Here is a 21019-nt window from a genome sequence, read left to right as displayed (position 1 = left end):
AAGGAGCAGGGAACCTGAGGCTGCCCAGCTGCCTTTTACCCCAAAACTCTAGTTTCCTTTGCTCCGTTTGGGATGCTGATAATAACGTAATACATCTCTGCCTCGATTCCATTGATGTCCTGCTACTGTCGACACACTGGAAAAAAAAAGAGAGATAAGTGCTAAAAGAGTAGGAGCAAGTATTCCTACTGAATTGTGTGTATTCATCTTCTGATAGATCGAGACCAAACGAGGCATAAAGAGAGATTACGTATCTGAGATGCATTAAAATTTCCAGCCCCCATCTATCACCACAAATTAGCAAGGTGCTGAGGTGAGCGTGCGAGGGCCGGCTGAGCCCTGCCCAGAGGGACGAACGCACTGACCCCGGGCACAGGGGAGGACAGGGACATCACTCCCTCGGAGCAGGGAATGGCCAGCGGGAAAGGCGGGCACGGCGCTGGGAGCCAGCTGCTTTGCTCGTGGAGTATAGAACAGGGGAAGGGAAGGGAAATGTCTCTGAGACAAGATTTATGTTCTTACATTTTCTCCTGGGTGATAGTGCGCCTCTGGTTAGGTTGCGTTGCAACCGTCAGGGATTTAAGGAACAAAAATATCCATGTATTTTTCCCTGTTGCCGTGTATTCCTTCTGTAGCAAAATATTTTGCTCGCGTTGCAAAGGCACGGGATGGTTGTGCTATGTGGAGAGCAGGGGAAGGCAGAGCTCTGGCGTGGCTTTCACAAGAGCTCCTTTAAAACAGTCTCTGTTCTTTTCTTTTAAGACCCGAGCCTCACAACATGCGCGGACCCCGGCGTGCCTCTCTTTGGGATGCAGAACAACTCCCAGGGCTACCAGGTACAGTCACAGCAGCGGGGTCCCCTCGGTGGTACTGGCTGCGGTCAGTCCGAGTCCTCACGTGGATTCATGAGTCGTCTGTGGGCAGGACGTCACGGCGTGCTCCGTTACACCTCGGTGCATTTGTAGGGGATTAACTAGCAATGCATTATTTATAATATTAATTACAGCGCTAATTAATAGTTATTAGCATAATTAGTATTCACATCGGAGGCGAAATTTCCATTCGTTTTCAGACTAAATCCTGTAGGTGGTTTTCGTAATCCGTGCACTGTGAAATCAGCGGAAAGGAGAAAAAACAGCAGAGCAATTCCCTGGGGCGTTCCACCTCCGGCCTCCGCTGCCGGCTCCGTGGGCGCCCGTTGCCGGCTGCAACAGAGCCAGGGCCGGGGCCGGGATGTTTAATTCCATGCAGCCACCCCTGCCAGAATGGATCTGCCAGTTCTGCTGCTAATTAGTTATCTTAATCCTGGGTTTTAATGAATTAATTCTAGTATTTAATTAATCCTGAGACACCCTAAGTCTGATTTTTGTGAGGGTTGCTGGTCTGCGAGCTGCACGCCGTAGCAGAGCTGCCTCGTTGGGGGTGAGGTGGTGATGGAGAAGGGAAATTTGGGGAAATTGCACCTTCAGATGCGGTGCCCTGGGGACCTCAGCAGCCCACCGAGAATCCAGGAGCAAGTGTGTGATAAAGCACAACCACAGGCAGCAAGAAAGCGGCCGGCATGGTACGGCCTTCCTGGGGGGGACAGGGGAGATGTTCAAAGCCCTTTGTGGCGATCGTATGCCAGCGTATCCTGGTCTGAAAGCAAATCCGGTTGAAGTATTGGGGCTCACAGCCAAACTGCGTCACACTGCCACCTGTCTGAAGCAGGGGGTGATCTTAGCCACCTTGAAACCAAATACAGAAAGTCAATAATCTGCAAAATGTAGGCATACCTCAGGCATGTTGAGGAGTCAGTTTTCAGTTTTTGTGATCCTTTTTGCTGTTCACGGTCCAATTTGGCACTTACACTGTAGCTGTGGGATGTTTGTCGATACTAGTTATTTTGAATGTCCTTTTTGGCAGAAGTTTTAGCCATTTCTAAATACAGTGCTAGCTCTGGGTGTTTTTAAAAGATGTAGCAGCTTTCCTTATCACTGAACGAAGTAACTCTCAGCACAGCTAAAGGCTGCAGGTTTCCAGGGGCTCTGAGGGACGTCTTGGCACTAGACTCCGGCAGGGGGGTGAGTGCAGAAAGTAGGCAAATCACCTTTTCAGCGTACAGAAGATGAAAAATTACATTAGTGCTTTTGTATTATAAGTACATAGCAGTGGCAAGTTCAGTGTTTTGTCTCCTATTGAAACAGGTGGGAAGTGTAATTTTCTTCAAGTGCCAGAAGGGGTACCTGCTGCAGGGCTCAACCACCCGCACCTGCCTCCCCAACCTGACGTGGAGCGGCGTGCAGCCGGACTGCGTCCGTAAGTGTTGGGATGTTTTGCCAAAGGGAATCCGGTGCCTTTGGCCGTGCTGTTATCTTCTGTTGGTGGTGTGTTTCACCATGCAAATGGCTGGCGCTGAAGAGCTGGTACCTTTTGGGGAAGGCTCTGAAAAAACACGTCCTTGAAGAAAAGGGGAGCTCGCATGATCACTTCTCTGCTGACACGCTTATACCAGCAGCCACTTCTGGTTTTAGATAAGATTTTTTTTAACTTGTTCCTTCCTCAGAGATGTAGTTTGAGGTGAGGCTTTGTGTTGTGCTTCTGAAACCACATTTGAGGGCCGAGATGTGAGCTCGCACTCCAGGGACATGGTTAACATTTAGCCAGAAGGGTTCTCCAGCAAAGCAGTGTTTCTCTTCGTCTTTAATAATGTGTTGCTCTTTGTTTTAAGCTGTCCATCATCTTTTCCCTGCTACACCAGAAGGAATTTGAGTTAATGTATTTAAGCTGTAATATCCATCATGGCCTCTGTATCATAAGTACTACAAATCTTCTCCCTCTCTCTTGTGAGATGGTTTATTGGCGAGATATTTTTCAGTTAACAAACCCTGCAGGGACGCATACTGCGAGCAGCCCAGGCAGGTAACCCAGCTGGGTGCTTGCCTTTTAAAAACTCCTACAAGTAGCATCAGGGGAGAGGGGGCAGTTTTGTTGGAAGCTGCCTTTCCCCACTACTCGCCTTGGTGAGGGGAACGTGACCCCAGATTCGCAGGCTTCCCTCTGCTGAATTGGAAGATGGCAGGAAGATGGCAGCAGCTGTGACTGTAAGTGGGATTTTGCTCCTGGTGCTACATGTGTTGAAATAGAAGTTATTTTCGACTTGTGTCAGCAAGGGCTGCTGAGTTGTTGCTGTTAGGTTCTGTGAACAACATTCTCCATCCTCAGCACGGGAGCATGGAGTTGATGCAGTCACTGCTCATGTGGTGCTGAGCTGCTGGCTCTGAGCAGGGCTGCGGGCTCGGAGCCGGGGTCTCGGATGCGGCTTTATGGCTGTGCAAGTTCAGGTTGGTCTCTCAGCCTTTCCAAATTTTATTTTCCATCTTCTTTAAAACGAGGATGAAGATAATACCTCATGAAGGCTGCTGAGGATTTGTTTTCATTCATGAGCAGTTCGAGAACGACAGAACGGGGAAATTTACAGCGTGGCAGAGAGCGAGCTTCCTGGCGCTGTGATGGATTAGCTTTGTGCCGTAACTTCTCAAGGAAAGTGGTGACACGTTTACTACAAGGCCTGATAGAGCGGCACACGCACATGCTCTCTCTGGTGGCAGGCAGTTGGACAAGCTCAGCTTAGGTTTCTGTAGGCCATCTCCTGGAAGTTATTGAGCAATTACAGGAATTTATGGCTATTGCACGCTTCTGAGGACTTGCTGTGTGATCCTATGAACAGGTAGATGCAAATTATTAGTAGGACACTGGTCCTGTGAAGAAAGGTTATGTAAAAACAGATCTGGAATGCACCCACTGGAGTCATTGGCTTGACTTACTGGGCCCTGATGTCCTGTGAAGGCACGTATTGGCCTGCAGATGTTCCTGGGACACGTTGCTCGGGTGTAAGTTAAAAGAAAGAAGGAAGGAGGCTGCTCAGTTTTGATTCCCAACCTTTCTGAGTGCAGCTATAAGGGAAGGCATTAAAAATGCTTGCATCCCTGCTCGGAGGCAGCAGTGCCCGTCTAACCCCAAGAAGCTCAAACTCCTGCTCACCTCTAGGAGGGTGAATTGAGCTTTCTTCTCTTCTATGTGTCAGGCACAAGGTCTTTAGCATCATTTGGTTTTGACTTTTTTTTTTCCTTAAAAGATGAGGGATAATGGTGCCTGATTTTTTTTTTAGTTCATGGAAGCTGGAACTGAGTGAAGGATCCCCTGAGAGCTTCAGCCAGGAAGAGCAATCTGGCCAGCGAAGCACAGGAAATGGTCTCATTAATTCATCTGGCTGGGAAAAATCCAGGCATGGCATTGTCTCCCTCAGTGATCAGAGAAAGCTTTTGCTGAAAAATGCTCTTCAAAGAGAGTTGTGTCCCTGCTGACCTCACTGGTGACACTCTTCTGCCTTTCTGGGTGGGGAATCTCACCTCTGGTTTTGTGCTTTTCAGCTCACCACTGTAAGCAGCCAGAAACCCCCTCCCACGCCAACGTCGGGGCTTTGGATTTGCCATCCCTGGGCTACACCTTGATCTATTCCTGTCAGAACGGGTACTATCTCACTGGAGGATCTGAGCATCGAACCTGCAAAGCAGATGGCAGCTGGACGGGAAAACCACCCATTTGCCTCGGTAAAAGCTCTGAGCAGCATGATGCCAGCTTGGCTTCTCCTTCCATCTCTGCAGAGGGGAGCGCTGCAGCCCAACAGAAACCAGCTTTGCTCTTGGAGCTACATTGGCTTTTTAGAGAGAGTCGTGGGTTTGCGTGGCTGAGCTGGTTGCAGATACCACAGCTGTCACAGGGTCTTGCCCAGCTCCCGGGAGAGAGGCAGGGAAAAGACGGGAGGGATTTTCTGCCAGGTGGTTTGGACCTAGAAACATCTGCACAAGATGAACCTTGGTCTGTACCTTACCAACCTTTTATTTGCCCCAAAGCTAAAGTCTTAGGTCAGGAACATGTAGTCTTGAAATACAGCTGTGTGGCTCTTGGGGAGCATGGTTGCTGTCTCAGGACACTGGTTTGGAGCAGAAAGCAAAACAATAAATGATGGCAAGGACAGTAAATGAAAGCCTTGTGCTGATGGGTAGGTGCATGATGCAGCAGGTGGGCAGGAACCCATGCAAAGCCCCTGTAGGATGGTTAGCCCCATTACGTGTGCAAGCAACATCAGGTGAGGGCTGTCCTTTACGAGTACTGCCACGACAGAAAAAAACAGTGTCTCAACAGTGTCGGATGCACCATTATTCATTGGTTTGGGGTTTGTCCCTCTCTTCCAGCTGACATCCGCCCCAGCGGAAGGCCGGTTGGCACCGCGCGGGACCCGCCACTTGCCAAGGTGTCAGGTACGTGATGGGGCTGGCTCTCTGTGGGAAGCAAAGCACTGCCCTATGGCAAACGGCGAGGTCCATCCCTTCCTGCCCTGTCCCCAGAACAGCCAATAAAACATCTAAAACAGCCGGGCTGGTGAAAGCAGCCCACACGCCCCATCCTGTTCCTTCATGCTTGGCTGGAGAACGGACAGGAGCCCTGAGGGAGTCGAGCACCAACATCCACTGCGCTCCCTGGAGATTCAAGCCCTCTAGGATGTTTTACATCAGAGCTTTTTTTAAAATTTTGGTGGATGTTGGGATTTTTTTTGTGTGTGTGTTAGCTTTTCCTAAGAATCCATTTTTGGGTTTTGTTTGTTTTTAAAATTTCCATGGCTTTTTTTGTCAAAACAACAAAATTAAAGTCATCAGCTTGTTTGTTCTCCTCTCTTTGGCTTTGTACTCAGTGATGATAATACAGAGAGTGGGTGGGATTTGAGATATTTGAATACATATTTTTGAATTTGAGAAAAGAAAGAAATTCACTCTATTTTGATTTCTGAAAAATGAAAATAAGCAGCAATGCAATGCTCCTGTGTTTGTGTCCCTGTTTGCTGTGGTTTCTAGTGCCTGCTGATGTGTTTGCAAGAAATTCCCTTTGGAAAGGCTCCTATGAATACATGGGGAAGAAGCAGCCTGCGATGCTGTCTGTCACCAGCTTCGACCCTGTCACCAGTAAAGTCAATGCCACTTTAATAGACCACAGCGGCGTGGAGCTCCAGGTGTCTGGTAAGGGAGCCGACGTGGCCTTTTGTAGGGACTTGTACTCATGGTGTTGTCTCAGGGAAAGGGGCAGTGTGCTCTGTTACCTGAACAGTGTGGATTTTGTGATAGAGCTGGACAGAACCACCCAGGTTTGAAGTCTCCACTCTTTGCCTGGACCAAGATGAACAAGTCCTGTACCTGGGTTTGCTGTGACTCGAACTAAAAGGCAGCACGACCCAGTCCATTTTGCATTCCCACAGGGCTGGAGTGGTGGACTTGTAGTGTAATACAAACAATTAAATGGCACAAGTGCCCCTTGTACCTGCCCTCGAAGGAGCACTTTTACTGACCTGGTAATATAAGCTAAACATTAACAGCTGAGTCTCTTCCTATGTGCAGAATGTCTTTAATATCATGGGGGGCAGATGTGGGATTGTGGTTTTGTGGTGTGTTTCCTGGTGTATCCCACTGATAGATTTATAGGAGGAGTTGTTGCCCGCTCTGAGATGATTTCTCTACTCTGACAGGTAGAAAGTGAATTACTTCAAATTTGAATTGTTGTTACGATCTCATGATTCAAAGTCACTTGTGTTCCAGGCATTTACAAGAAAGAAGATGTGCACCTGCTTCTCCAGGTTTATCAGATAATGGGGCCAGTGGAGATCTTTTTAAACAAGTTCAAAAATGATAAATGGGCTCTAGATGGACATGTAAGTGCACGGACACATCGTATACAAAGTCCACACGATTCATCCCACTGCTATCATAACCCCAGCTTTCCTCTCACTGCAGCTGGTGAAATAACTCTCTTAGCTGGTAGCAATATGAGGCTGTTATCCTCCAGTGCCCTGCTTGCTTGAAGGGCACATAGGGCATTCTTCCAGCACATGAGATAATGTTACATGAGCAGTCAGCTCTTCCACACTCCCTTGCAGCTGTATGTTTTCTTACTGCCCTCTGGTTATCTGTAAGTCTTCCAGATAACACTAGAGGAGAAACCAACATGATTAATTCCATGTTAACGTTTTATATCTCTATAACATCAAGTTAGAAGAGCTAATCTTCCCTTATGGAGTCAACTTCTCAACCCAATTTCTGTGTCAGGTAGCTTCCCATGCCCATAAGAGATCCACTGGAGCTTAGAAGAAATGTGCATCTGATTGACCCATGGCCAGTCGTAGCTCAGGGCCATTGCTGTCCCTGTTGAATCAGCAGCATGGTCTGAAGTTTATTGCAAACAAGATTTCCACCACCACCCTCCCCTTGAGATGTGAGAGTCTTAACAAGTTGTTGGGCAGTTAAACTTCTTTTAAAATGCCACTTTTTTTCTGGGGAATTGAATTAAATTAATGCTGTGCGTGAAGTTGAAAAAGACTGACAAGACAGGTGCTAAAAACCCAGGGAAGTGTTGAAGAAATCTGTTAATCTCTGGTCTCATGTCATTGCAGGTCTCATCAGAGTCGTCAAGTGGCACGTTTGTGTACCAGGGCTTTGTGCGTGGCAAAGGGTTTGGGCAGTTTGGTCTTCAGAGACTGGGTAACTTTCCTCTAACACTTCTTCCTTTAATTGTCAAAGGCTAGATATTGGCGGTAGTAGAGATTTTCAAGCAGGAAACAATCCTACTGCCCCTGGTAGTGGCTTTCAACCCTGCTGGGCCAGATCCCCCGGTTGTTTTTGACCTGTCAGGTTTCACGTAGCCCTTTCTAGTGAAGGCCCAGCCTGTCTCCCCTGTACTTCTCCCCACCATATATCGTTTACAAGAGAGCTGACAAAACCCAAACCAGCCACTGGGGTAGAGAAGTCAGGTGCCCTCAGGTCTCTGTAGCCAAGGGGGCTGGAGGTAGTTACATCTGAAGCAGCAGCTGTTTTTTCGTTTTTGAGGCAGAGCCATCCACGCTGCACAGGAAGGAGGGGATCGCAGTTCCCTGAAAGCATTTCCACCCTGCAAGTTGCTCCGTTCTCACCTCTGGTTCCTCCCTGCACAGTGGATGCAGCAACTCTGCCCTAACTGGTGTTCAAACACTGAATACCTTAAATGTTGGATATTCTGGCAAGGGGGACTAAACCCCCTTCCTCAACTTGGATAATGCAAGATCTGGGGGAGACAACACAACAAGAACATTTTTAATGTGTGAACTAAAATGAGGCATTTAAACAAACATGTTTCTGTTCAAAGACAGAAAGAGTTTGGAGGCACAAAAGAGCACCTGAGCACATTTTTTCCCCATCTTGCCAGATGTCTGACCTAAGAGCCCAGGTCCCATTGCTGCCACAAAAAGCATCTCCATCGCACTTTCAGAAGTCACAGAGGCACTTGAGAGCTTAGACCACCCAAGGTCTAAGCCTCTAAATCTCTCTTAAAATGTGGCTTAAGCTCTTAGGCCTCTTAGCATTTTTGGAATCTAACCCTGGAGTCTTATCACCTTTATGGAGAATTAGATGCTCATTATTGTGGCCTTTGGAAGTCTCTCTTAAAGCCTGGCTTTACATATCCAAGCAAGAGCGTTTCAGTAAGGTTAATCTGTTTACATCTATCTTTAATTGCACTCCTCAATAAATGATAATGCCTGAACTAGGCTAGCTCTCCAAACCTTTCTTCATGAAGGTCAGAAGCTTTTGATTACCTTTTACAGCAACACTTGTAACTCTTGTTCTGTCCTTGAAGACATAGCCTGTAAGTCAAGCAAACCCCATTTCCTGCAGCAGTGTTTTGAAATTTGGTTACTTTTGCTGTGTTTCAGACATCAGCATGATGGAAAATGATCCAGAATCAATAGGACACCATTTTGCATCAAACAGCAGTTCTGTGGCAGCTGCCATTCTTGTGCCTTTCATAGCCCTGATTATTGCAGGGTTCGTGCTTTATCTGTACAAACACAGGTAGGTTTCAGGAAAGATGCCAGTAAGTGAAACAAAATAAGGGGGCTGACAGAAATATTTGTGAGCTTGACTTAAAAGCACTCCCCCTAGACCTGGTTTCTCATTTAATGTAGAAAGTAAAAAAGTAATGGAGCAAGCATGCATGGAAGGACAAGGGTGTTAGGAGAGGAGAGCGCTGAGCGCTATTATGACCATCAATAAGATTTGTGGCAACATTAAGTAGGATAAGGCAAAGTAAATTTCATACTTCGGCTTTGCATATGTTGTAAATCACGTATTTCTCCTGATCAGTGCATTGCTGTAGAAATGCTGTTGCACTTCAAAGCATGTGGCTGCTCTGCAGACAGAGCATGCTTAGGACTATAGCAAAGCCCAGAGAGCTTCCTTTACCACAGGTCTATAATAAGATTTGTTATAGATCCCTGCTGCCTTTCCCCCAGGTGTTTACCCTGTTCAAAACCAGCTCTTTCCTTTCCACTGACTTTGCCAGTGCTGTTGTTCTGCCTGCAGCAGGAGTACCCGTGACCTCTCTGGATTTTCTCTCTGGCTTTCTGTAGGAGAAGACCAAAAGTCCCATTCAATGGCTATGCAGGCCATGAAAACACCAACGTCCGAGCAACATTTGAAAACCCTATGTATGACCGAAACCTGCAGCCCACAGACATCATGGCCAACGAGACGGAGTTCACAGTCAGCACTGTGTGCACAGCTGTATAGCACTCGTCCCCATGCGGTGAGTGGGCAGAAAGGGAGCACGAGAGGGGGACAGTGCCAGCACTTTTCTGTCCCACCTCAACCCAGCTAGGCCGAACTGGTCATGAATAGAATACTGGTGTGCTGCTGAGTGGTTCCCTGTGTGGTTCCCGACAGGGCATTTTGTACAGTGGTACAAAAGGTACAGACGAGGGTAAACCAAGGGGGTTAAAAGTTTTACTGCGCAGGGACAGAGGAATAACTTGCCGTTGTAAACAAAATTCTATGATTCTAAAAGCATCAAGCAGCCCTCAAGGGCACTTCTAGACCGGCAAGTTCTTAGTTTGAGACAGCAAAGCTATACAGGCTTTCATTTCTGCTTGTAAGAGCCAACTGTTTCCTTCTCTCTCGCCCTTCCTTTCCCATTGTCCAGACTCCTCCGGGTTGGTATCTAGCGGATGATTGTGTTTCACCTCACTAGCCTCCATCCATTCCCTCCCATCTCCCTCGTCCCAACCGTGTTGAGGCTGTGGAGAAGCTGCTACACCTTGTTGGACTTTGTGTTAACTCCCGAGAGACTGCTGGGTTGTCCTCTGTCGTCCTCGTCCTCCGTCTGCATCCTGCCGTGGATAACGGAGCCAGCCAAAGGTCTGCTCCAGCACAGCTCCTCTCTCCCGCGCTCCCGGTGGGTTCCAGCCCGATGTCAAGGCCTGGGGAAGTGGAGGACCTGGGAAGTGAGGTGGTGGGATCGATACGCTGCAGGGAGCAGAGGGGCATGTGGGGTCCCCTCCACTTTTGGGAGGAGCGTGGACAGGAAGGACGAATGCAGGTTACACTTCATGACGTGCTGCTTGGGGTTCCTGGGAAATACCCGTAGGGGAGAAGGTGAATACTTGCTTTGTCTTTATTTGGTTGTATGGGTTATTTGTCGGTTTGTCTAAGCAGACGTTTTCAAATGGGACCTTTTCAAACTTTTCTCCCCTGTATTTAATTTTCCTTTGTATGTTCTTGTTGGGTTTCTTCCGCCCCTGTTTTCATCATCGACGTTGTCTCTCTGAACCTGAGGCTGCTTTCAGGGCTGATAAGGAAAATTCTCTCCACCTCTGGCCTTCTCCTGGTGACTGCTGATTTTAGCCATTCCCAAACACCCTAATAAGAAAATTGCTGACAGACACGAAGGGACAAAAACCTCTTTAAAAATAACTGTAACAAGTAACGATGCCCCCACGCACACCAGTAGCATTCAGAAGCCTTTGCCCTTTCCATATTGATCCTCCAAATGGCAATGCAATAAGAGTTTTAATTTCTATCCAAAGCTCTTCCCTTTATTTCCCAGGAGCAGAAAGGTTGGCTTGGCTTTCGTGAGAACAGATAAGGCGGCTTGACATTTTTCCTCCCTTATAAACGAACGATGCTTTTGTGATGACACTTTCCTCCTCTAATAAAGAGGAGAGCTGCTCTTGTTGATTTAGGGGTTTAGTCTGTTTGGTTTGAGTCACTGTTTCTTACGCCAGACAAGAGTCAAAGGCGGCAACAGTGCCATTTTACCAAACTATGTCAAGCACCTCTCTGAAATACAGTTGACTTAGAGCAGTAAGTCAATGAAGCATCTTTTTCTTACAGAAAACTTGATGGGAGAATAATTAAAACAAAAAAGGGGTGGTGTTTACATCCATGCTTGCATTTAAACACTGGCTCTCCCCTACCTAGCATCAGCTGAGGTTTTGTCTAATGAAAACCACAGGGTAGTTTTTTTTTCTGTTTTGTTTATTCGTTTACTGTGTGTGCGCATGTGTGCGTGTGTGTATATGTATAAATATATATTATTTTTTTTACTTCTGTCTCTTATTCAGCACTCTTAGAGTAAGCAGCGTTCTACAGCCTATTTGCTCACCAGCCAGCCTGCCAAAAAATGCCGTCTTTGCTCCCCAAAGCATTGCAGAGGCGCTCTGATTTATTCCTCAGAGGTGGGTGGAAGCACATGTGCAAGCCAGAGCCCTGATGGAACGTGGAGGAAAGTCAGGCACTGCCGCACAGAGGTGGGTGCACACGTAGCTCAGGGCCAGTGCTGGACCTTGACAGAGCGAGTCCTGCAGCAAGCCACGCTGCCAGCTCGTGCCAAATATGCAGGCGGAGGCAGTTGCAGCCCTCCATGGCTGTGGGACTACGTTCCTTCAGGTAGCCAGGACAGGCTGGCAGGGCGCCTGCCCCTCCCTGAGCACCTCCAGCTTGCAGGACACAGACCCCAGGGCAAGCTGAAGGGGAAGTGAGAGGAGGGGACCCCAAGTAGGCTGCGGTGGCACTCGGGACCTGGAGCCAGGGCACACATCCCCTGCAGTTTGTCTGCTTCAGTCGAGCTGCTGCGGTGAAGTCAGGAGCTGCCTCTCAGTCACACTGATGTAACCAAGATCTGGATATTCTCCAGGTTCCTGCTTCTGTGTGCACAGAGAGCTGGTTCCTGACTTCACACCTGCTCTTCTGGCCCATATTTGACTTCAAAGGCCCCTTCTAGCCTAATTTTTAATGTTATACATGCCCTTTGCCTAGTCCCCGTACCACAGCGAACAGACCAGGCTCCCTTGCATGGCAAATGGTAGAATCTTAGATCCTGAAACCAAACAGATCCTAAAACCAAACAAATCCTGAAGGCAGCGCCCTTTTGTGTAGTCCCCTGTGCTCTGGTGCCGTTGATTGCAACATCCCGGCTCCTCTCTCAGTACCCACAACTCCAGCACCTTGCAGCATCCCCCAACAGCCGCAGCAGAGCTTGGATCTCACCGGGCTCCTGCTGCTGAGCTGCAAAAGAACCACTCCTGGCTGCCAGCAGTGCCCAGCCCCTGGCACGCACCGAGCAGCTCAGGCTGTCAGGCGGAAAGGAGCGATGTACGCACACAACAACAGGTCCCACATTTGCTTTTCAAACCTTTCCAAATCCCACTCAATCAAAGTAATAGCAAGGAGAAGCTTGTGTCAAGGTGTGTATAACAAGCCCGAGGTATTTTAACAGCAAGGTAGGGAGAATGGGAGCCGTACTTAAACAAGACTTGCTGCTTTCAGCCTATTATGTACCATTTTCTACTGTTGCCCAAGCAACAAAGGCAGTGGAGGGGGTCTTGTCCCATTTTTTTGCAAGCTGGCTGGGACCTGATACGTGACATTCTTCATTCTTGCGCCCAGAGGACTTGCATTATGTTTAAAAAAGAAAAGGAAAAAAAAAAGAAAAAAAGAAAGAAAAATTAAAGAAAAAAAATCCCTCTTTTGTACAGAGATATATTTTTATGAAGCAAAAGTTTGTACAGTAAAGACACAATGTAAATGTTTTTTCATTATTGTAGTAAACAGTAGTGGAAGATCAGCTTTTTTTTGTAAATGTAATAAAATGTATAAATATGGTTTACATAAAAGTGTAAATATGTAATCTATACATACACTTGGCTTGTCTGCAATATATACAATTTAATTTATCTGTCTCTGTATATGAGGCTTTTCATTGTGTCCAGGCATACTTTACTGAATTTGAAAGCTATTTTAAATTTTTGAATTAAAATAAAATATAAATTTTTGCATTGCTTTTCTTACATTCCTCTGGTGCCTTTTTCATGAGCTGCCAAAGTTTTCTTCTAGGATCCTCTGGACGCTGACCTGCACGCACACACGTGCCCATGCATGAGGACAGCAGGGACGCGCCCATGCTCCCGGGGCTGGAGGCTGGGGGGGGCTCCTGACCTTCACGTCCTGGCCTCGTGCCACAGCTGCTCAGAAGCACATCCCTGCTCTCACCAATGCACAGCAGCAGTAAAAGGTAGAGGACTCAGGCCAGACCTTGCCCCTTTCCCCATCACCACTGCGGCACGCCTCCCCGTGCCCCGGGCAGACAGCCCCAGTCTGGATACGGTCTGCGCTGCGTGGCCAGCAGCAGGCCTATCTGTAAGGAGCTGAACCAAACCGACATCTGTCTGCCAGCCCTTTTGGTGCCGCCCTCTCTTCTCACTTGCTCTGCACTAATCAGATGTGAAGTTTTTCCAGCTGTGGTCTCATCCTCCCCTCCCTTGCCCCCCAGCAGGGAGCTGATGCTCGGTCTGCTGGGAGGGCTCGGGGAGCTCACGGCTCCTCCGCCACGGCAGATCAGCAGAGCCCCTTTGAAAACAGGTACTTGAGATCCTCGAGGAAACAAACAAAACCCTTGAAACTGTGATTTATATCTCAACTTCACTACTGAAGGCGGGAGCACAGCTCCCCAAAGTGAGACTAACTGCTGTTAATGTCTCTTGATCCAGGCCTGGTGCTGAATTCGCATTGCTTCAAGTTGGAAATTAATTTGGCAGAGAATTTTCTGGTTGGAAAGGGACACTGAATATGTTGTTACATGTCTGCTGTTGTGCTTTCGGAGTGTGTCTGAAGTTGATGAATTTTTCAGTGATAAATAGGCGTGTTTTCATTTCTGGTGTCCCTGGCAGAGTTTGTCAACATGTTTTTGCTCTGACCCATATTAAGCCTTATCTCAGGGGTTCTTGCTCCAGCGGTTTGCTTTTCCTGCTGTAGCATTGGAGGGCAATCTTGGGGTGACAACCCCCAGGCCCCTGTCCCCTTCCAGTCCCTCGTCCCTTTCTTCTGGCTGAGACTCCAGATGAAGTATTTTGGAGCTTAGAAACTAAACGGGGCAGAACTTTAATCTCTTTGAGCCCTAGAGAAAGGTAGAGCCAGACAACAAATTAATCATTTAATTGCAGCAGTGAGCAGCCTGGAAGAAAGCCCTCCATGCCCCTGCCAAAATGGTGGACTCCATCAGTCCCTGGGACCACGTTAGCGAGCTTCTCTTCGAGTTACAGCACCACCAATGTGAGACATCCCTGCTTTTCCTCTCCATCCGTGCGGGTGGTGGTTCCTCCGCAGCCACTGCTGCAGGGCCAGGTCGCAGCCTCAGCGTGGTGCAGGAAATAACGACTTGTCACTGCCCCATCCCAGAGCTCAGGGTTAATCCCTGGCTGTGTGCAGAATTGATTATTTTGCTTTTCCAGCAGGTTTTTATCAGGCTTATTCAGCGCTGCAGGCAGGAAGAAACAGGGCTGTGAGCAGAGCCCTGCTGGGTGGTGGGACAGCGGGGTCTGCGGAGCCCCCGGCTTCTGCAGGCTGCCAGTCAGCTCCGGTGGGTCTGCTCCAGGATGCCCCAGTTTGCTTTAATTAGGCTGTGTTCTCTGCTGAAACGCCTCCTCTCTCCCCCTTGCCGGTGACTGACTGCAATTAGCTTGTGTCTCAGCGCTGATTGACAAAATTTGTTTTATAAAAAGGGCGTTACACGCTCTTTGATGTCCTGCTGCCTGCTTCTGCTCTGCCCACGCTGGCTTCACTGATGCTAGTCTGCTGCTCTCTGTGGCTTTCCCGTTGCCATTTATTTGTCTGATTTCTAAGCCAGATGCTTCATCTTTCTTGTTTCATTCTCTTCTCAGCTGGCCTCGGCTGGTTTACCTGAAACGAGGTCGGCAGGAAGGCAGCGGGAGGTTTGAGCAGGCAGCACGTTGGGCCGCATGTTGGCCAGTGCTGGAGCTGGGGACAGCCCAGCCATGGCATGATGAACCTCAGACATTTTTTTACTTTGAATTGTGTGGCAACAGCACTGTTCCTGTTTGATTTAGGAGGACACTGACGGAGGAAGGATTGTCAGCACCTTTGGGAGGTCTCTGGTCATCCTTTTGGTTCATGAGGGCGCCATTTTGGCTGGGGTCCTGCAGCCAGGCCATGTCACAAGGCAAGGCCACCCGGCCCCCTCTGCAGGCCCAGCTGGGGGCTCTTGGGGGCTAGATGCTCTTAAGGTGGAGGTGGTAGTGCTTCAGTTTCATGCCGTTGCCTGCTTTTGGTGCTGGAGTCTTCTGCAAAGGGACTTTAGTGTCTTTAAAGTATGTTCCCCTCGGGCACCGGCAGACGCTGTCAGTGTATGAACAAGGGCTGTGGGCTGCCCTGGGTCCCGTGGCAACGGGCATGGCGTGAAGGTGTAGCAGGAGATGGTTCTGGGAGCAGGGTTTGCAAATCAAAACCCAGCTTGTGCAAAGGGAAACGGAAGCTGGAGAGGAGAAAACCTGCCTCCTTGGGTCAGCCAACACTGTGTCTTCAGGTCTGAGGATGCTGCCGTGATGCCCAACTGTGCCGAGTCAGCCAGGCACGAAGGAAGCAACAGAAAGGGAATAGGTGAGGAAAACCAAATCACAAAACGGGAGAGGCCTGTGGAGCTCACCTGTCTCTCAGGGCTCCCCAAACATCCACAGAGTCCCCTTAGAAATCAATAAATAACATTAAGCTGTGCTGGCACATCTGACCCCTTCCAGCAGGTTCTAATTTAGCCAGCAGAATAAGCATTTACAGAGCTAATTAACAGCAATTTATATCAGCATTTTTTAAATGACTAATTAACTCATGGGGGTGCCCCATACATACAGTCCACCCACGGCTGCAGTTCCCTTTGCTTTTCAACAGAGCTTAGGCCGGCGAAAGAAAACACCCCATTAATTGTTTGAATTAGATGAAGCAGCCACCCTGCCTCGTCTAGTCTAGCTGGGCCCCGCTCAGGGAGCTCAGGGTGTTTTTTTGTTTTACCCCCACATGCTGCTGGCTCCCAGATTGCATAGACCCTGCTCGGTGGGACTTTGCCAAGCTGGTGCTGCCCAACCCTGTTGTGCTTAAAGCCACGCGGTGTCTGGGGTCTGTGTTTTGGGGTGCAAACGTGATATAATTGCACGTGGGGATGAGGAGAGCAGGTGGCTGGGCAGGGCAGGTTCTTCCTCCTCGCACCCCGGCTGCACCAGGGGGACGTGGCAGGGAGGAAGGAGGCAGCAGCCGTGGCCGTGCAGCTGTCCAAGCGAATTACGGCCACGCGGCGGCTGCGCTGGTTCCGCTCTACAGCACTCGACAGAGCACCTGGAAATTCATTTGTCACTGGAGGAGAAACGAAGAAACCAAGTGAGGTGAATAATGAAATGCTGGAATAATTAACCACGGAGGGAAGGCAGCGGGGAGCGGGGCATGGCTCCGTGTGCCAGCTGCCGGGGCTGCGGCTGCCCTGGAGGCGTTCACTGGGAGCGGGGCCGTGCGTGCGTGCAGGGGGAGCCATGGGTTGTGCTGGCCCTGGGGCTCTGCCTGTTGCCCTGTCCTGCAGTTTCTCGGATGGGAAGGATAAAATATCATGGACCCACCTGGGGGAGAAAGGGAAATCCCTGGTTTACCTGATAAACCCCTTATGTCAACAAGCTGGGTAGTTTGGGGGTCCAAAGTGGGATTTGCCCACAGCAAGTACACAGAAGCATCACTGCCAGGCCCCTTGTGTAGTTCAGATCCTCACACGACCATCAGAGAAACACATTTACACTGCAGGGTGTCCCTAATGCGATGTAAAGCCCAGGGAAAGCTTTAAATCAAGGGGATTTCTGTGGGACCCTGCAGCTGAGGTTTCTCCCTGTGCAAAGCCCTCGCTCTGACCCTGTACGCGGCTCATGGATGCTTGGGCTCCAGGCTTGATCTGTCCTTGTAGGACCAGGAGAGAGGAAAAAGGTTGTGTGGGTAGTAGCTGCCTAATGGCCACTTATGCGTGAGAGAATCTGCAGCCCTGATGTTGCCTAATTACTCAGTTAACATCAGTTTAGATTGTTCCAGTTTTCCTCATCAATTTTTAAATTCCATTATAAGGCTCCCACTTTGTACATTGCTCTTTGCAGCCTTGCTCACTCTGTCTCCAACAAACGAGAAACTTAAACCTATTCCATAAAAAGTAAAACCAACAAACAGCAGGAACTGTTGCAGAGAGGTGGTGTCGGAAACATGCAGGCGCAGCTGGGCTGTCTCATGCGTTTTGGGCACGCCGGAGGATGGAGGAGGTGATTTCGACGGACTGTGCGGGCAACCAGGCCAGGTGAAAGCAGTGCTGAGTGTCACAACCCCAGCAAAAAGTGCGTGAGCACCGCTGTTCTGGGTTGGTGGAGCTGGTGATCCGCTGCTGCCTCCTCTCCTAGGGCAGCTGCACCTCGTCGTGCCCAGCCTGGGCACAGCCCTGCGCAACAGCACCCGTGGCCTGCCCGTCAGGCATCGGGAGAGCTAAGTGGTAATTCACAGGGAATAATTTACAGCTAATTTCCCTCCCCTTCTCTTTGAAGAGAATATCTAGCAGCAGGTTGCAATTTCGCTTAATTCCTTCCTTATTGAAAGGAGTTGACAAATATATTTGTCATGATCAGGTCTGGTGCTCTGCTAGATTTCATTAGTGGCTCTGCATTAACAAAGTGCTTTGCGCTGTTCGTCGGGTGCTGTTTCCATGTCCTTACTGAATTGCTGTAAAACCCCCTGCAAATTTCTGTGGGGGCAGATCATGTGTGCAGCTTTGAAACCCGCAGCCTGGGAAAAACTTCGGTATTCTCAGAAAGCAAACGAGAAAATGACCAAATGACCACAGTCCTGCGGTGACCTGACCATAGCACGTACGCAACAACGGTCTCAACTTCAGAGGCTGCAGTCAGAGCTTACGTAGCTGAAAGAAGAGTGATGCTATCCCTCTGTCTGGTGTCTGTCCTTCCTGGCAGAGCTATGGACTGCCACCACCCGATGGCTGACGGCCACACAGCGTATACTCACGTAGCTCAGCGATATGGCAGCACCTCCCGGCTCATTTCAGAGGCACGAGGCTGTGCCTCTGCCAGGGGCCAGCAGCCCCAGCCAGCTCCCTCTGTCCTCTGCTGTGGGATGTGGGTTATCCAGCCACACACACACAGTTTGTGGGTTCAGGCACCTGAGGACCATACACTGCCATCCCTAGTACAGCACGTTTGGAAAACGTTCAGTAAATCCACCTTGGTTCTTCCTAATAGTCAAAGTGAGTTAATTTCCGTTTTCATCCTAATTCAAATAGCAGTTCCTGAAAATACATGCTAAGACCAGGATCATAAATTATTATGCGTAGAGAAACAGTGATCAGGTTTGATGCTTGACCCCCTGCTGTGTGTAGCCTGGCACACACCGAAGTGCCTGGTGGAAACACACACGGGCTGCGCTTGCCTCCGCTCTGCCTGGCGACTGGGCACCGCCAGATGCCCCTCTGCTGCTGGTCTGGTTCCCGAGACATCCATCTCTGCCTGAGCATCACTGTGAAAAATAAATGCCGGGCATTCCCCCCTCGCTGGGTTTGTCCTGCAGGTGCGGGCGCTGCCACCCCCTTTTAGGGGAGGTTGTTCTGTCTGAGCCTTCGCTTCACCGCAACATCCCCACCCGAGGGCTCCGTTGCGAGTCCCTTAGCTCAACTTTACTCATCGCATTATCACAGCTGGATGTCCTACAGAAAAATACTCAGCCACCCTCTTTGGCTCCTTTCCTAAAGGTTGGAAACAATTGGCGTTCCTGGCACCGTGACAGCGATAAAGTAATAATCGTGAAAGGGCTTTCTGAGACGGGGAACGGTCCCGGGTCTGCTGGGACTGCAACACTAGAGATGGTGATCACATCGGAGCTGGGGGACAGCTGCCACAAATCAGCTTCTCTCATCCTTACACCTCCTTGCAGGGTGTCGAGGTGCCCTCAGCTGTCAGCGATGCCTGAAACCTGGGAACGTTTCTGCGCTGTGGTCTGAAGGTCAGCCAAGTGTTTTAGCTCCTCCAGCAATGGTGGGAGCTGCGTGCTTCAGCTTCCCTGGACGTCTCGTCTCTCCGTTACAGCTTGCTCTGGCTAGACTAGGAAAATGGAGCGTGGATCTTATCCTCCTGATGACTTCTTTTAGTTTCCTGGATGTTTTGGCAGGCCCAGCTGTGGCTCCTGCAGGGCGCTGCTCTACCAGGTACCCATCCTGCTCCGTGCTCCCCTCCCAGCTAACCAGGCATGTCCCCCTCTGCATCTCCAGCTTTCTCTGCTGCCTCGGAGCTGGCTGGGACCTGCTCTCGGGGCGGCTGGCAGGGACACGGTGCTCACAGGGTGCTGCCACCCTGCTCTGGGTGCTGCCGACCGCCCTTCTCCCCTGGGCAGCGTCCCCTCGCCACGCTGCGTCTCCGAGCGCTGAGGCTCAGCTGCAGGATGGGGGCGATGTCATTTGCCTGCTTCACCGCATGTGTGAGACGGAATTCATTAAAAATTTCCACTGAAGAAGGATTCCCTCTTCCTAGCAGCAGCTAACAGGGCTGAGAACCACACGCAGGCTTTCCGGCACCTCTGCTCTTGGCTGCGGGGTCTGAACCATGGGGAGCTCACCACGCACGGCCACTGCGGGGCTGTGCTTCAGCAGAGGATGGACAACGATGGCTCTGCAGCCCCTTGCCTGTTGTCGGCAGCATCTTCTGCCCATTCCTCCTTCCTTAGAGGAAAACACGGAGCCAAGCACCACAGGATGACCCAGGGGTGGAGCTGTGAAAACTTTAAAAGAGGTTGCTGTGGGAAAACCCACTGCAACGAGCTTTTGAAGCCTTATTTTGGGACCAGTTAAGGTCCCTTAAAAAAGGTACCGGGGCCACTTGGGGGGCTGGAGATGCAAGGGAGCTGCCAAAGGGTGTGCAGAGAGCTGCTAGCAAAGCCAGAAGTGGTTCCTGGCACTTGAGCTGTGCTGTATTGTGCTGCAGCTCCCTGAGCCTCACCGGGGCCTTGGGATAAACACTTGGTTTTATCTCCTGGGAAGACGCCAAGATTATACAAATTCCTCGCATCCTCATCTGAACAGATGAGTGATACGAAATCCGTCACAGGGGGCTGTTAGATGAGCAGCAACCACAGTAAGCCTGCACTTAAATGAAAAACCCGAGTATGACATATTTTTGTATTATTTAACTGAGATTTTGCATCTTGAAGGAAGGAAGTGAGCGAGCGAGTCGGAGGGAGGAGGGTGCAGCAGCCAGGGTGCCTTTTCTCTTCAGAAATGTTCCACGCACTAAAAGGAGAATTTATAGTTCAGCGCTAGGGGGGAAAATGCATTATTCATTTTCCAGACTTTGGAAGACAAAAAAAAAAAAAAAAGAGGTGGCATTTCATTCGTACTTACACCGTGACTTGCAGATGAGGCCCTCTTGCAGAAATCAGCCCTCGGATTTCTCCTGCTTGCTCCGGCCACGCCAGGTACCTCGGCTTTCTGCCCTGGTCGGGCACTTCAGGGCGATCTTTGGCAGCTTTTATGTTTGACCCCAGAAAAGATTGCAGTTCGGCTGTGGGCAGAGCAATCCTGGAGGAATGCCTCAGCCAGCCCTGGCAAGGCTGTGTCCCAATTAGTCAAATAGGTGTAAAGTGCTAGGATTTAAGGTGCTGTGTGACAGCAAAGTGCCATTACTGTGTAAAAGAAGCTGTTTTAGTTATTCCAGTAAGGAGAAAATTATTCCCCCTGTAGACAGGTGGGATAATTAATCATTATCATCTTCCCATTAGATTTAATATTCCAGGGCTGCACGTGCACCCTGGTTAGGGACCGC

At 49.6% G+C, this 21019-nt stretch overlaps 1 protein-coding gene across 24 annotated transcripts in view; it reads left to right on the top strand.

Annotated features, from left to right (window-relative positions):
• Positions 1 to 18681, top strand: part of CSMD2 (CUB and Sushi multiple domains 2) — a 337680-nt gene extending 318999 nt beyond the window's left edge. For 23 of the 24 annotated variants that reach the window (XM_080566779.1, XM_080566782.1, XM_080566790.1 and 20 more), the window contains 10 exons: positions 763 to 836; positions 2187 to 2298; positions 4413 to 4592; positions 5238 to 5303; positions 5895 to 6056; positions 6630 to 6742; positions 7481 to 7568; positions 8774 to 8912; positions 9470 to 9645; positions 10039 to 18681. In XM_080566779.1, coding sequence (XP_080422905.1) covers positions 763 to 836; positions 2187 to 2298; positions 4413 to 4592; positions 5238 to 5303; positions 5895 to 6056; positions 6630 to 6742; positions 7481 to 7568; positions 8774 to 8912; positions 9470 to 9629 — 1094 coding nt within the window. In that variant the 3' untranslated portion in view covers positions 9630 to 9645; positions 10039 to 18681. Of the gene's footprint in view, positions 1 to 762; positions 837 to 2186; positions 2299 to 4412; positions 4593 to 5237; positions 5304 to 5894; positions 6057 to 6629; positions 6743 to 7480; positions 7569 to 8773; positions 8913 to 9469; positions 9646 to 10038 lie in introns of those variants that run through there. The other variant, XR_013941772.1, reaches the window with a different exon arrangement.
• The last annotated feature ends 2338 nt before the right edge of the window (positions 18682 to 21019 follow it).

This window comes from Anser brachyrhynchus (assembly GCF_964034855.1).
Source record: "Anser brachyrhynchus genome assembly, chromosome: 24".
NCBI classification, from domain to species: Eukaryota; Metazoa; Chordata; class Aves; order Anseriformes; family Anatidae; genus Anser; species Anser brachyrhynchus.
The sequence above is the reverse complement of the archived record's forward strand: the minus strand, read 5'-3'. Positions and strand labels throughout refer to the sequence as shown.